Below are 16,040 nucleotides of genomic sequence, written 5' to 3'. Positions count from 1 at the left end.
TGATTATCACCCTATTTAAAAAAGATCTTGCCAAGAACTGTGATGCATCTTGAAAATATGAGGAGCTAGAATGCTGAGGTTGTCACAGAGAACTCAGTATAAGATCCTTCAATAATGAAACCTTTGTCCATGTTTGTGACAGTTAACACAGTGTAGCTATGATTTAATACTGCTGTTTCACATTTTAATTGTTTACATAAAGAACAAGATAAGAACAATTTGTAGATGTTTTAATTATCCCATCCAGTTCCTTGCGTGTAGATGCTAATATTTTATATGAAAGGCAACAACAAAGATGTCTTTGCTCTATCTGAGCCAGAACTGCTATTGTGAATCAAATGAAATGAAGATTTTATGCTCGCCAGGATGAAATGTGCAAGACTTATTTCCTTACCTCTTTAGCCTGTAGCCACTGTTACTAAGCATATTTGTCCTTACTCCCGTTTTCTCTTTGAATGGAGGAGGCAGTCTTAAGAAATTTCAGTTGCTTTCTGGAAGTTTCAAGAAGTAATATTTGACATTGGGAAGCAACAGAAACTCCAATTCCATAGCTGAGAGATCCAGAGTAGTTAGTGGACTCAACTTACACTGAAGAAATGTCAGATCAAGCATGTACAAAGATTTCTTTCAATAAAATAAGCAGAAAGTAGACTATTATTGATATGATTCTTCTATCTTTAACTTCATCTGGAATTTCCTTCAGTCATTTCTTCATACATGTATAAGTCTTGTACTGTTCTTTTTGATGATTATAAGCTTTGTAGGATTGACATGAAATTATAGTCACAACTGTCTGCATTGAACAGTGAATTTAAAGTTAGACAAAACTATATTGCACAACAGAGTGAAGTGCTTTTTGTTTCATGTTCTCTTTTTAAAAGCCGTTCCATTTAAGAAAGGTTGTACAAACAAATACAATTTACTGAAGATCCAGAGAGCAGCAGTTGGTTGATTTCTGTTGAGGAACCATAGTATATGAAACCCATCTGTGCTAAGACAACAGATGCTAATAATTTCAAATTTTAATGTTGGCAATTGGAAACCACTTTTCTAATACTGATAAAACAAACTGAAAGATGATTGTTCTGCTGCTCAAATGATTTCTTTAAGCAGTTTTTTGTTTTGTTTTTCAAAGAAGAAATAACTAAAAAAATGGGACTATATGGAGGTGTGAGCTTCCATGTTTAGTAGTAGATGGTCTTGTTAAAGAGAAAAATTGCTATGCTGTGGCCAAATACACTTTTCTGCATCTGTGACTGTAATTTTCAAAAGCAGGTTTAAATTCTGTCTTCTCTTTTATTTTTATCTGCCTGCCTTCCTTTCTCTGTCTTGATCTGTTGCTGGATTTTATTCAGAGACTCAGAGCTTATGTTTATTAAACTTAAGCAGTTAATGTAAATAGCACTGCCCTTAATAGTGTTCTTTTAGTCATTTCCCCATTTGTTAGTTGTGCTCTTTATCAAGAAGAAAATACATTTTGGTCTTTTGGAAATGACTTACTTAGAAGTCTAACTACTTTCACCTGGATGGAAATGTAATTAGATGGAATGTTGCAAGTTCTGCTACGGTCTACTTAAAATTTGATCTTAGGGTTGCTTTGGTTTTCTTAATTAAACAAGCACTACTCAGTGTGAAACTAAGGAGAGAGTGGCCTTGAAAATGACTGCAGTAGAAATACAGTTGGAGAGATAAATGTATTAGAATTTGAACCTGATACCTGCGCTTAACATACAGTAAGGTACATACTGTTTTTTAAAGATGGTAAAGGGAAAAACTTTTTGAGATCTTCAATTTTCAGATTTTTGCAAACAAATTTTTTTTTTGCTCTATTGGAGTCAGCAGTACCAGGTGCTGTCAATCTGTTATTACCAGAGAATTTGCTCCATGGCCGGTCTTGTAGAGAATAAACTATTAATTATGATTTTTTTTCTTCCTTTTGTATTTTGGAGGTGGTCTTCCTAAATCCCCTTCTTCTGTGTACCACCTCTTCCTCAGCCCTTTGGAAAAGGAAAAGGTAAACTATTTGCCATTTACAAGGTAAAGCCATTAGTGCCTTTGAAGCAGTGTAGCTGCTCTGGTAATGGCAAATTGGTTATATTGTATTGCTTGACAATCCCATTGGAGCTGGCTGATTTTGTTGTTTAGATAACAGTTTAGTTTAAGGTGTTTCCTAGTAAGTGCATATCAAAATCTAAAGATAAGGTTTCTTTTTATTGTCAGTATTCATTTTAATATCACTCTAAGCAAAATCTGTACTTAATGAAGTAGAAATTCTGTATTTTATGTATAAGAGAAATTCCCATGTCTCTCGTCCTAGTGAGTGAATGCATGGTTTAGCACTTGGCTGAAATAATGCAGTTTCATGGAGCTGTGTGTATTTACTGTGGTTGTATTTCAGCTGTTACAGGAAGAAAAAAGACTAACAATGAAACTTGATTGAATACATAAACACAATGCTGATTTTATTTTCTTCTTTTATTAATTTTTATTTTCTATTTAGTTATTCTTAGAGTTACTTAGTAGACTCTCTGTAACCTGCTCCATCAAATCCCTTGTCAGTGTGTGTGACATTGCTGCTTGCAGCACAGCTTCCACTTCCATATATTGATTTTGCATGCAGTAGGAGGGCTCAGATAAACTCTTGAACTATCCTAGTAAATTGATGAGAGCTTCAGTGTCTAGGAAGTGAACATAGCTAAGCATGGTTTCAAGTAGTTTCTAGAAGTTTTTCTAGAAGTAGTTTCAAGTATTTTTCTTTCAGAATTGTAGTTTGGAATAAGAAAAACTCTCAGGCGTGGTTCTGTGTAGTGGGTGCCTGTGGTCCCAGGCAGGGAACTGTCGTGTTTCTCCTCTTTAAAGTTTGTAGCCATTTTGGGACTGGATTTTACACAGCTGTTCTGTGCATTAGCAGAGTGTCTTCTGGGGCCTACAAAAATGAAAATAAAAAGTTGTAACTTTCATCCTACAGAAGAAGTACAGTTTTATGTGGTCCAAATGAAACATTAAAGAAACGCCTAACAAACCCAACAAAACCTGTTGCTTTTGTTACTGTCTTTTGTTAGAGAATACAGTGAGGTAGAAGTGCATTTTCTAGGTCAACATTTTTGAGATTTACAATGTTATGGTCACATAAAATAAGAACAAAGACTTTTTATATATTTCTGGGACTTCTTCTGATTAATGCAGGAATGTTTTTAATTGTATAAACATATAAAAATTTTATGAAGTGTGATGGTTACATTTGTGTTGCAATAGTGTCCTGTCATAATTAGGTGTCAGGCTGTTTTTAATTTAAAATTTTAGTCTTTAAACACTATTTAGGTTAATAAAATCTGAAATATATTGCCTGAAAATACTCTTCCTCTCTTTAAAGGATACCTTGATTGTGTGGTCTGAAGCTGAAAATTATGATTTGGCACTTAGCTTTCAAGAAAAAGCAGGTTGTGATGAAATATGGGAAAAAATATGTCAGGTAAGTAAGATGGAGACAATCTAATTCATCTAAATGTTTGTGTTCAAAACTTACAGGCTGTTCTGAGAGTTTGAACAATAGTAGGTAGAAAGTAAAAACTACTGTTATAGCCAGCTCTCCCAGATTTTGCATTTTTCAATTTAAAAACTTTCTCCCTCCTCCAGAAATTTAATACAGACCTAATCTAAGTTTTGGGTACTTTTTAGAGCATTTTCAGGTTTTGCTACTCAACATAACTTTTTTGATTAATCTGATAGTAGGACATAGCTCCATCCCTATAAAGATAATGTTTTAAGAATTAAACAATGTATATGTAGCATGCATATATTTTAACATATGTTTTACCACTACAGCCAGGTGACTGTATAGTCCTTGAAATCAGTGTTGTTTGTGAATAATACTTGTTGGGTATTAACTACTGAAACAAAAGAGTTTAATCAGTATATTCACTGGTGTTAGTTCATTTCTCAGTTCTTGTTTGGGCTTTTTCTTCCCTTCCAAGCATTACAATTTCTCTTAATTCTGGGCTGCAGTATGTGGGATTTCTCTAAATCACTCTAAACCTCTCTCTGCACTCTCTTTCTGTTCTTAACAAACATCTAGCTCTCCCCACTCTGCCTTTTGAAGTTTGTTCTTAGTAATTTCAGAAACTAAGCAAAAGAAATCTGGTTTCACAATTACATGTGTATAGATTATTCCTTTTTTTTTAAGAATTAGTCTTTTCAGCAAAATGTAAATAAGTACAGAAACATTTCCAAGAACCCTAGGAGTCATGGCCCAAAAGATGGGGTCAGAAACAAAGTAGGGAAAGGGGGAAGTTTTGTTCTTAGGAAACACCCAGATAAGAAGCCCAGTTTCCTCACCCTCATGTAAAGATCTCATATTTTTGTAGGAAACCAGTGTCTTTATATCCTGTTTTGAGGCCATGCTTTGTAATTGTGTCTAGTGTACTTTATAGATCTTAAGCTTCCTCAGTCATTAAAACTTCTAAAAGGAAAGCTTTGATACCATTTATAGAGAAAGTGGTTGCTGCTCTATAAGCAGAACAATATGTGGGGTTTAGCACCATTCTGAGTATAGGCTTGCTGTTATAAATGAGGCATTATTTCTCCCAGGGTTTTTTTTGCTGAATTTCAAGAATTAAAACAACAGCACCTTCTACTGCTCTACTCAGCAGTGTTTCTCTGAATTTGACATCAGATTCCAAGCAGATGCTAAAATTAAGATGTCATTAAAGCTGATACACTCTGCTGCCCAGGCATCTGTGCATTTTTTTACTAATTCATACTTTCCACAGTTTCCTCATATCTCTGGAGAGATTTCTGCAAGTCCTGTGCATTATTTTTCTGACAGTCAGTTTTCCTCTGCTATTTTGTCAGTGTTGGTTTGAGCTTTTTTGTTCTTAAGAGAAGACTCTGTGTCTCTGTTGAGTATTTAGAAAGTGCACAGTAACAGATTTTGACTTGCAGCTCTCCAGAACTGAAAACAGATAAATTAGCAAGACTGGCCGCTCTCCTTTGTTTGAGATAGTGGAAGCTTTGAAAAGCATCAAGAGCAGTTAATAGCCTATAGGTAAATGTTTAAAGCTATCACTAGAATAGTGTAATCTGATTTGCATTTGAAAATCTGTCTGCAGAGAATAATGCTGGAAACAAACAGTTCAGTAGTCTGTTAAGAAGTTCAGTAGTCTGTTAAGAAGTTGCCGTCCATATTAATAAATGCAAATTTCTGTTTTTATTTGAAGTACTCAGAAAATGTAGGTATTTTCCTTATTCTTCCGCCCATTTTTAATAAATAAATAAAGTTAAATGTAGAAACAGTTCTATGAAATAAACAGGGCCAGGAGACTTTCTCTCCTTTTAATGCCTTTATTAAAAGTGATCAGCTCAGGATTGGGCAGCTCGGCAGGGTTGCAGTCTCCCGTCGTCTCTCCCAGGGTGACTCAGAGGAGGAGGATATGCACAGCTCTGTCCACAAGGGGCAAGGCTGGGGATCAGGGCCTCGTGGGAGCCTTTAGGGCGTGTTGATCCCTTCGTTGCTGTTTTTCCCTGGCCCCTTCCCGCCGGCTCCCGGCGTCGGGACGACTCCCTGTGCAGGGCAAGAGGGACTCCGAAGGTGTTCCGCATCTCTGCAGGCTCAGCACTCGGCTCCTCACGTCCAGACATCACTCCAGTCTCTCAGCTTTTAGGTGGCTCGTTATTTTTGGGGTTCTTCCTGCACGTTTGGAGTAGGGGTCCCACACAGCATGCTGGTCCTTAGAGTTATTTTGCCTATCCCTCCCCTCCAAAGTCTTTTCTCCTCACTGTTCGGGAGGTACCGCACCCTTTACTGGCTGAGAGAAGGGCCTTTAACTCGCCCCAGCCAGGGCTTTTACCGATACAAAAACAACTATTAACAACAACGAGCCGTAATTACCATAACACAGGCAGCAGCCCAGCAGCAGTGGTAACCTTTTTCTCACAGAAAAAAATCAACTGAAGTTTTGTTCATAACATTCTATAAAGCTTTCTATTTGAACAAATCTTCTCATTGTCTCTTTTATTTTCCAAACCAGCTGTACTCAATGTCAGACTAGATTTGCATTTCTATTTTGCCCATACAAATTACAAACGTGTGCTACTTCAAATGGTATTTTTTAAAAAGCATTCAGATAACAGTAAAATTAAACTCCACTTTTTGACCCCTCTCATTTTGCAGGTTCAAGGCAAGGACCCTTCAGTGGACATTACTCAGGATCTTGTTGATGAATCTGAGGAGGAGCGCTTTGATGACATGTCCTCACCAGGCCTGGAGCTGCCGTCGTGTGAGCTCAGCCGGCTGGAGGAGATCGCAGAGCTCGTGGCATCTTCCCTGCCTTCCCCCTTGCGCCGTGAGAAACTCGCCCTGGCACTGGAAAACGAGGGCTACATTAAGAAGCTCTTAGAAATTTTTCACGTGTGCGAAGACTTGGAGAACATTGAAGGACTACACCACTTATATGAAATTATTAAGGGAATTTTCCTTTTGAACAGAACTGCACTTTTTGAAGTCATGTTTTCCGAGGAATGTATAATGGATGTAATTGGATGCCTAGAATATGATCCGTCTTTATCGCAGTCACGGAAACACAGGGAATTTCTGACTAAAACAGCAAAATTTAAAGAGGTGATACCTATATCTGATCCAGAGCTGAAGCAAAAAATACATCAGACATACAGAGTACAGTATATTCAAGATATGGTCCTACCCACTCCCTCAGTTTTTGAGGAAAATATGCTATCAACTCTTCATTCTTTCATCTTTTTTAATAAAGTGGAAATAGTTGGCATGCTACAGGTAAGTTTCAAAAATTCACAGTCTCTTACTTGTGCTTGGGCAAAGAAAGTCAGGTGATTATTCCTGGAAAGATTGATGTGCTTTGGTGGCACCTTCACTTCTGTGATTCTGTAAGTGATTGTGGAGTGTGACAGAAGAGGCATGGATTTGAGTACTGAGTTGTCAAGTACCCATCCTTTAATTTCTGGATTTGGACTAGATGCTGTGCAACTGATTTAAATGGAGCAAACTTATAGAATATTGAATGAGGTTCTTTGGAATGAACAGTGCTGTTTGCACTTTGAATCTTTGATTTTAATAGGAGTTTTGAGGGTTGTTGGGTTTGTATTTTGGGCCTTTTTAGTCACTAGACTTAGGGATATTTTTTGTCATGTTACCATGAAAAAATCACTTTACCTAAATTTCACAGTATAATCTCCTACCACGATGTAGCTGTTGTAATTTTGAAGTAAATTAAATTAGCTGTTTGGAAGGTACAGATTCAGAACATAAGACCACTTTAGATGCTTGAATGTTGTTTTTAGTTTGTCTTAATAAATCCCTAAATAATGGTGCTTGGAATTACCAGTTTTTTGTGAAATATGTCTTACTGCAAATGTGAAGAGATTATTTGGTGCTTTACATAGCTTACCAATGTCTGGGGTGTTCTGCACCAACCCATGAACTTTGTGAATGGTGTTAGAAGTTGGTGGCAGATCTCTGTAAGGGGAGCTTTCAGCTAACTCAGCAAAGTGTTACAGCACATGTATTTTGGTTTGTTGAAGTTAATGATAATTATCTTGTTTCTCCCAGAGTTTAATAAATGAATAGTCACTGTCTTAGTAGGGGCTGTCTGATCTGGAGAAATGGACCAAGTGTTAGATGATACTGATTACTTTAATCATGTTCATTTTCAGTTTGACTCTCAGGATGTACCCTGTACAATTTCATGGAAAATATATAGCAAAGGAGAATGAAAATTCCTTTTGCAAGCTCATAGAACAAATAATTGTCAAAACTAGGCCTCACAACCTTTCCTCCATCGCACTCGGTTATCAGAATACTGATATTATTTAATCTGTATTTAATCTGCTCTCTTGGAGCTTTAATCTGTCAGGTGAAACACCTCAGGCATCTTCAGTAGAACCAGGCCCCAGTTTATGCCCAGGTGAACCAAACTGTTCATGTCTGGATGTGTGTCCTTGATAAACAACGTCACAGTTGCTTGTCTAAAACAGTCAGAAGGCCTTAAGCGTTTTGGAGTTGCCCCTTTGAAGGAGTTTACAAGTCTGACTTGGAGAGAATGTTGAAAAAGACTCACTTAAGGGGTCTCAACTGGAGCATCCAGTATGACTGTTGCCTCAAAAATGTCTTGCCCTCTTTGTAAGTGTTGCTAAAAGCAAATTTCTGAAGATTATATATTTTGACTTGAGGAGGAGGAGGGGAAGAATTTTTCAGGAGTCTTGGTGACAGTGGCTGATTCTGAGAGATCTTGAGCTTCAGAAAAGAAAACTGGGCAAGGAAAAAGAGTCTGATCCTGCAAAATCATGATGGGTGTGTTTGCCAGATATCCTGAGATAACTTTATTGAGGACCAAAGACTGATGTGTTTCCTTTTTTCTGTCTCTTACAACTTGTGTTAGGTTAATAGCTGTAGGGTAGGTTTAAGTTACAGTGACAAGGTTTTGTGTTGTTGCCAGACTTGTTAGTTGCGGTTTACAGTTGAAGTAAAGGCTCAGATCTGATTTTGGTTTGTTGTGTGACAGCTGATTTTTGAATGCTATCTTCCCTGCTGTTCTCTATGGTTGAGAATAAAGCATACTTCATGTATGTTGGGGCCAGAAGAATTAACATTGCAGTTCAAAGTTAGATAAAGGTTTGGAATTGCTGAAGTGCTTTCCACAGCTTTGAGGAGCCCAGAATGAGAGCACACAAGAAAGATAATACACCCTGTGCTGTACTGCATTTCCTAGTCCTTTCACAGTGCAGCTCTCTAGCAAGGAGGGAGAGCTCCCTAAGTTTTTAAGTAAGAATCTGTTAGAAATAATTTGACATTGTTGATCAATTTTTGCATTTGAGGGAATTAAAAAAGACTCACAAATTATGTGTCCATTGTATTTCTAAGAGTTTAAAAGGCTTGATTGATTGATTGATTGATTGCTTTTTCAAGTTCTTGCAATGTAGCTGTAACCCAAGGTTTCAGCCTACTTACCTGGCATTTATTTATTCATAAAGCAATAGGCCAGGTTGCACTTTTTTTCATTTCATTTCATTCAAACTGCACTCTAGTTTCATTTCATCCCCCATTCCTACAGCCTGTGTATAAAATCTATGATTCTATTTGTTCCTATTTCTTTACACAGAATAAATAATGCTCTAAGAACTGAGTTAAAGGACTGATTTTGTTGATTTCACTACTCTAACTAATTCCTGAGGGCTTTCTTCCATTCGTGTGTGGTTTAACATCATGCATTCCTGTAGCTGGTATTACAATGCTTGTGTGTGTGAGGGGGTGTTGCTGCATGATGGATGTGTAGTTCTCTGTAGTTCCTGGCATTTGTTACTTTGGATCTTCTGAGATCTTGGTGCTCACTAACCTTACATGTGTACTTGAGAAGTGGTTTCTTTTAGAAGTCATTATTAGTTGAAAACACTCTGGGTTGCCTCATGGTAGTTTATTGGAAGCCATGGATGAGTCTCGAGTTCCTAGTAGATGAATAGAAAAGGCTTTTAATGCCTCTGCTGTTGACTTTGAGTTGTCTCTCTTGCATCATTGAGGCTGTGACAAAAGAGATGTCATTTTGGGAAGTTTCACTTGGCAGGATAAAAGTAAGCTCCCTGAGTAGCTGATATCCCATGGCATCCTGCAACTCTTGTGTGTGCAGCTGAGTTGTTGGGTATTTTGTTCTTTTCTCTCTCTTTCTCTGGCTGTGAAGGAACAGAAAAGAAAAACTCTTACCTACATCATGGAAAAGAAGTGAGCTGTAATGAGACCTTTCCATGTCAGGCTGTGTATAACCAAAATGGCACCTTCAGTTCTCTGCTCTCAGTGAACTCAGCCAGACTGTAGTGTCAGAGAGGTGAATAGAGGTTTGTACAAGACTGTGCAGGTTGTGTCTTATGCTTCTTGTCAAGCTGAGTCACTTTACTCAAAGCTACCACTGTGTTAAGGCATTCACTGTCAAGATAGGCTATTTATGGTCATTAAAGGTCTCTGGCATTTAAAGTCAGTTTTTCAGTTATAATTAATATTGAAGATGAGAATATGCTGAGTTCTTGCTTTATTAGAGAGACTTTGCATGTATTTAAAAAAAGAAATTCTGTAGTCATGGAAGATACTTGCTTTGATCATTTTGCTTTCTTTGGTAGGTAAAATAACTGTTGCCCTGTTGTGCTAAAACAAAAACCAGAAAATAAGTAACCATTGGCATTAGGGTTATGAGCCATATTCTTCCTTCCTTCTTCATGAAGGTAGCTTGCTCATAAGCTTTATAAAAGTATGCTTCTATTGATTGGCTTTTCTGAGACCTGGAGGTAAGTTTGTGGTTTAATTTTGTAAGATAGGTAATTTTATGTGAGCATGTCAGCATCTCACTAAACTAGATACTTGTTGCATGATGAATTGTAAAGCCATGAAAACAGTATTCCCAGACTGCAGAATTAACTGCTGTGAAAATTACTCAGTTACAGATTTTCTCACTCACAGTGTGTAAGATATGTATAAGATATGAATTGCATTTTTTTGCAATTTCAGCCCCTCCTAATACACTCTTACTGCTTGGGGTCCAGCCTGTTCTAGTCTTGAGATGTCATGGCCACCAGGAACTTGCTGAAAGATGGAGTTGGCCAAGTTTTGAGTGGGGGTGGGACAGGTAAGTGGTGTTTCTTGCTTTGTATGACGCTCTTTTGCAATTTAAAAAATACATCCTAATGAGCACACTGGAGGCCACCAGTTCTTTCCCTTTGTGTTATTAATTAGTTCATTAAAAAAACATCTTGCAAAACTGCGCCATAGAGTGAGCAAACACTATTTCCTTCTGTTCTCTCCCCCTTTTCTCATTGGTGTGTTCTTTTTGTCAGCAAGACCATGCAATATCTTAATCTTCCAGAATAAAGAATATTATTAGAACTACTTTTGGGTATGTGCATTTAGACTTCAAGGTCTTTAATTTTCAAGAAAGTGGAGAGCAGAAGGGGAAAATTTGACATATGTTAAAATAGTTTTTGTGCCTGGTAGGACAGTGATCAGATGGTATTATTGTACTGGTAAATCAGAATTTTTAAATACAGAAGTCATATTATTGATAGTCCCTATATCCCTTTTCAAGACCAAAAAAGTTGCAGGTATTTAGGTATATCTGTGTATTTTACTGTATTAGTGTGTAATTATAGGCAGGTTTTAATTTTGAAAGTGGTTTACAGATAGTTGCTTATTCTGAATAGAGTCCTATGGATGCAAACATAATTATCTGTAGTTTTGGAGGAAGAGTTGTGTAAGTACATACTGGTAGTTTTGTCCAAATCCAGTCTGCTTTCTTATAGTAGTTGGCTCAGGAATAACTGGAGATTTACTTTCAGCAAAATTCACCTTGCAATAAAGTGTAAAATGATACCACTTTCTGGGGGAAATGACTTGGTGGAAGACATTTGCAAGTGGTGCATGCTTGTGATTTTTGAAAATTATTTTTCACATGTTCAGAAACTACCAAAGTCATCTGGTGGATCTCCTTCCTTTTCCAGCATGTTGGTTCAAGTGAGGGTAGTGCAGATGAAGGCATGTGTGGAAAGGCAATCTGATACAAAGGGGATTTTAAACTAAGAAATCTTTTGTGTGGTAGCAGGAAGGAATGTGTGTTTGAAGTGGTAATTATCTGTTTGCTAGTAATATTTTATGAAATTTTCACTTTATGGGCTAAAATACTGCTTCTACCCAAAATTAAAATGAAGGTGGAATATAGTATGGAATGTGTGCTCTCTTTCTACATTGGGTGGTGTTGAGTTTCTTTGATTTTTTTCTTTGAGAAAAGTATGTTTTATGTCATTCATCTGTAATCACAGACACAAAAATACCTGATAACTGAATGTTAATTATATTTAAGAGAGACCTGGTTTTGAAGAATCCTTTTTTTAATTGCCTTTCAGGAGGAGAAGGGCTACTTTGGAAGTTGAATCACAAATGTAAATAGTGTTCTTTTTTGTGACCCTAGCTTATCTGTGAGTTTTCTGGTTTTTAAAGTCATAAATAATTGAGTGAGTAGTTGGCCTGGCTTGTTTTTGTCTTCATGAGCTTTGAAATGTATTAAATCTAGAAGCATCTACTTAGATCTTACAAAGCAGAAATGAATATACTTAGTGGCTGGTGTGCACATAGTTTAAGTATTGCACTTTTGATAATTTCTGTGCCTGGGGAAAGTACCTAGAATCCACAATTACGTCATAAACTACTGTTTGCAGTTTGGTTTTCTTGGAAAACAGTTGTGACCTTCACAGCTTCTAAGGTAGAGCTAAGTGTGTTTTGATACTTGTCTGTGTGAAAAGACCACATACTGCAGAGAATTATGCATTTGCACTGTGTTCACAGACATACATTGAGGGATTTTTGCAAGTTAAAAAAAAAATCCAAATTGGTGTAATTCTATCATTCTGTGTGTTGGTGCTTTCTGACTTCTAAAATATGTGAACTCTGCCCTCAGACTGTGGATTTCCTTGGGTCTTGGCAGCATTGTTCAGGAATGTTTCTTTAGATATATTGCCCTTGTCAGTAATTTTACAGCTTGAGAGAGAGACTCTTATACTTAGAATGTTATCTGCAATGACACTTTTTCTATATATGTGAGAGGACTGAGTCTTTTCTCATGAACAGCAACCTTTCATTTAGCATCTAGAATGAGATAAATGCTGAATGCTTTTCAGGGCTAAGCCCAAAGTGTGAAGCTAGTAATAAGTTGTTTTTATTTTCTTGGAGTAAGTGCCTTTTACTGCATATTATCCATGCAAGGATGGGATGTTTCAATCACTCAGATCCATCTTAATTTGTCCAATTTTAAATAGGTCATGGTTGTTCTGGAGCCTAGGGATTTTAGGTAATCTTGTTAATTTATAAGTGCAAGGTATTTAATGGAGTTTGAGAGAGGACACGACATGGAGATATGTTTCAGTATTTTATTTAATGCAGAATTGTAAAATACTGTATTGTAGTCTATATTTGGAATACTGGAAATTAGTTATATACTGAACTTCTGCAAATTCATCCTGAAACATGAAGTGCCAGCATTGAAGTCTGTATCCCTTGCCAGTTTTAGGTTCCCTCTGCAAGTCCCATATGTTTGCAGCCCAGCACCAGGGTGAGTGGTTGCCCCCTGCTGCAGACACCCGTGTGTTGGACAGGTCAGGGATGGGGCAGGACCTGTCAGAGAGCTGAGCAGGGTCCTGCCCAGCAGCTCCTGGCACATAATGCCACATGTGCAGCCTCTGCAGCTGACTCTGTCTCTGGGACACTGAAGAGACCATAAATGAGACCCACATATCACTCACAGTACAGGGGCTCTCCTCCTTCCAGAACATAAAACCCTCAGTTTGATACTTTGGCTAATATTGTATACTTCCCCCCCCCCCCCCCCCCCCCATGGTTGTCTGCTGCTGAAGTTTCCATTATTTTTTCACAGTGATCACTCTAAGACAGTTGACTTGCACTTACTCTCAGATATCACGGAAGAGGTTGAAAGTTACTTTCACAGTGAGAATGGAATAGGGGTTATGCTTTCCAGCTGAAGATAAGCATGCATTTTCTCAGTAGTTTTCATAGATAAGATTAGTTCTACATCTTGATCAAAATAGCGAAAAGAGAAATGAAATCAAACTATGTGGCCTTCTCTTAAATGCCCTGCTAATCATGGAAAAGAACCTGCATATTCTTCAAAAAAACTGGGGTTTATGGGGATTTGTTTTGTTTGGTTTTTTTTAATTTCAGTGACTAAATATGTCAGTATATCTACTGTGGTTACTTAGGTTACCTGTGATGCCTCCTGAGTTAAATATTAGAACAGAAAACTTAGAAAGCCATAGAACAGCTGGATAGCAGGTAGTTAAACAGCCTTGCATTTCCCCATCAAAGCTTAAGGTATGTTTCTTGAAATCAAATACCTTCATAGTTGTTTTGAACATATTTCACTGTTGATATCTGGAAGTCAAAATTTACATCTGTGCTTGATCCTCCAGAGTGTATTTTGGTGTACTTCAAGTGAGACTTGAAGCAGTCACTGAAACAGCACCTGAACTTGTGTACAGAAATCACTCTTTTTCATTGTCTGTTGGGTCAGGTTAGGAGCACAACTCAGCATCAGACAAGAGAAAAGGTGGCACATTCTAAATACAAGGTTTACCTTATAGTGCAGTGGGACACAGTGGCTCGTGCCAACCTGTTGTGGGTTTGTGTGTGTTGTGCAGTGCCATGTAGAGATGCTGATTGTGTTGTGGGCAGCCTTAGCACGGTGTGCTGTCAGAACTGAGGTACTCACTTCCTCAGCAGGGCTCCATGGTGAGCCTGAGTGAGGTGCTGAGGTAATTCACAACACAAGATGTGTATCTGAAGTACTTTGATGGGTTTGCTTTATGCAGTGCAAAGATGAGCAAGGCAGCTTGGAGTTGTGGCACTGTGGCATTGGGATGGAGGGATGTTGCACATCCTTGTGTTACTGACTTCACAAGAAACAACAGTGGCAGCTTTCTGAAAAAATGCATTAGTACCTGATGTACTGGAACAAGCAACTGCAATTCTCAAGCAGTTTTACTACTGCTGCTTTACTACTGCATAACACTGGGAAAAGGATGGGAGAAGGTTTATTTCTGTCTCAATAATCTCCTAGTTGCTGGAACTGTAAAGGTTATGGGAAGCTAAATATTGCTCCTTCTTTCAATCTAAATACACATTTGTAATGTGTTTGGAGCTGTCTGTAGTTTTGCTAAGGTACAGCTGTGTGAAAATAATGGAGTGGGTTTTGATTGCTGTCGGCCAGAATGTCCAATAAATTCTGTATGCAGTAGGAACAGTTGTTTTGATTTGGTCTCTAAAATTCACCCTTTTCACAACAGTGAGGAGGAAGGAAGCTCACCTCATTCCTGCTGTTAGGCAGCTTTCCCTTCATTGTGTCCTTGCTTTTGTTCTGCTTCAGAGATCTAATAACATTCCAAAGATATGCCTGTGTCTGTGTGGGGGACGTTGTTTATAAATGTATATAAACAGCTGACCAAGGGTAGTGTGACTTAGGGGGACTGGCATGTGACAAGGGGGAAGGAAGTTGAAGAAGTCAAAGACAAAACAATGAGAGTTGCAGGAGAAAGTAGAAAAAGGACAACTAGAAGGCAATGCAACAAACATCATAATTGAGAGTGAATTGTTCTGGGGGTAGAGGGATGCTGAACATGATTAAAGCTCAAAAACAAGATGCATATTCATTTACTTGAAAATTGAATTAGAAAGTTGATACTGGTGTGATTAATTACAGTGTACAAACATATGTTCCCTTCATTCCAGGAAGCATGGTCTAGAAGAATTTTATAATATACTTGGATGCCTTTTGATATTGTCAAATAAACAAATGGTATTGTTTTGCTTTTGTAGGAAGATGAAAAATTTCTGACAGACTTGTTTGCACAACTAACAGATGAAGCCACAGATGAGGAGAAAAGACAGGAATTGGTAAGAAATCTGTAAAATATATGACAGTTACCACAAAGTGACATGTGAATCTTATTTTTTTTTTAATTACTAAACTAGTATATTCCTGATTTTCAGGTAAATTTTCTGAAAGAGTTTTGTGCATTCTCACAAACACTGCAACCTCAAAACAGAGATGCATTTTTCAAAACTTTGTCAAATATGGGCATACTGCCTGCACTAGAAGTCATATTGGTAAGTCATTGTAATTCTATTTGTCATAACAATTTTCTTTATCTTCAGAGAGGCTTTTTTAAAATTAACTTTAGCACAAACTTCAGCAAGTGGTTTTCTTTTTGTTTGCTTCATTTGGCTTGTCCTAGCTTAAGATTCAGAACGTTCAAAATATTTTTGTAAAACTTCAAAAGCTTTTACAATATGACATTGGTAAGTACCCTGGCATTCTTCAGTTTTTGTTTTCCTATTTGCTTTCCTAGATTTGCTTGCTTTTTGGTATCCAGATAAGTTAGAAAATAGGGAAATAGATCAAAGGGCAGGGAAACCATAAAATTTATTTTGTCAGCTGTTGTCAGATTTACAGAGAAGTACAAGTTGACTT

The 16,040-nt window shown here is 37.5% G+C and overlaps 1 protein-coding gene across 1 annotated transcript in view; it reads left to right on the top strand.

The window, feature by feature from the left end:
* The window catches only part of PPP4R3A (protein phosphatase 4 regulatory subunit 3A), a 42,382-nt gene that overhangs the window by 15,018 nt on the left and 11,324 nt on the right, over positions 1-16,040 (top strand). Inside the window, exons 3-6 of the mRNA XM_054274953.1 lie at positions 3,374-3,472; positions 6,170-6,787; positions 15,386-15,463; positions 15,560-15,676. Of these exons, the coding sequence (XP_054130928.1) occupies positions 3,374-3,472; positions 6,170-6,787; positions 15,386-15,463; positions 15,560-15,676 (912 nt within the window). The remainder of the gene's footprint in view (positions 1-3,373; positions 3,473-6,169; positions 6,788-15,385; positions 15,464-15,559; positions 15,677-16,040) is intronic.

Source organism: Melozone crissalis, unplaced genomic scaffold (assembly GCF_028551555.1).
Source record: "Melozone crissalis strain CALT ecotype California unplaced genomic scaffold, PUWL_Pcris_2 ptg000018l_1, whole genome shotgun sequence".
NCBI classification, from domain to species: domain Eukaryota; kingdom Metazoa; phylum Chordata; class Aves; order Passeriformes; family Passerellidae; genus Melozone; species Melozone crissalis.
This window is presented reverse-complemented; position numbering and strand designations above follow the sequence as displayed.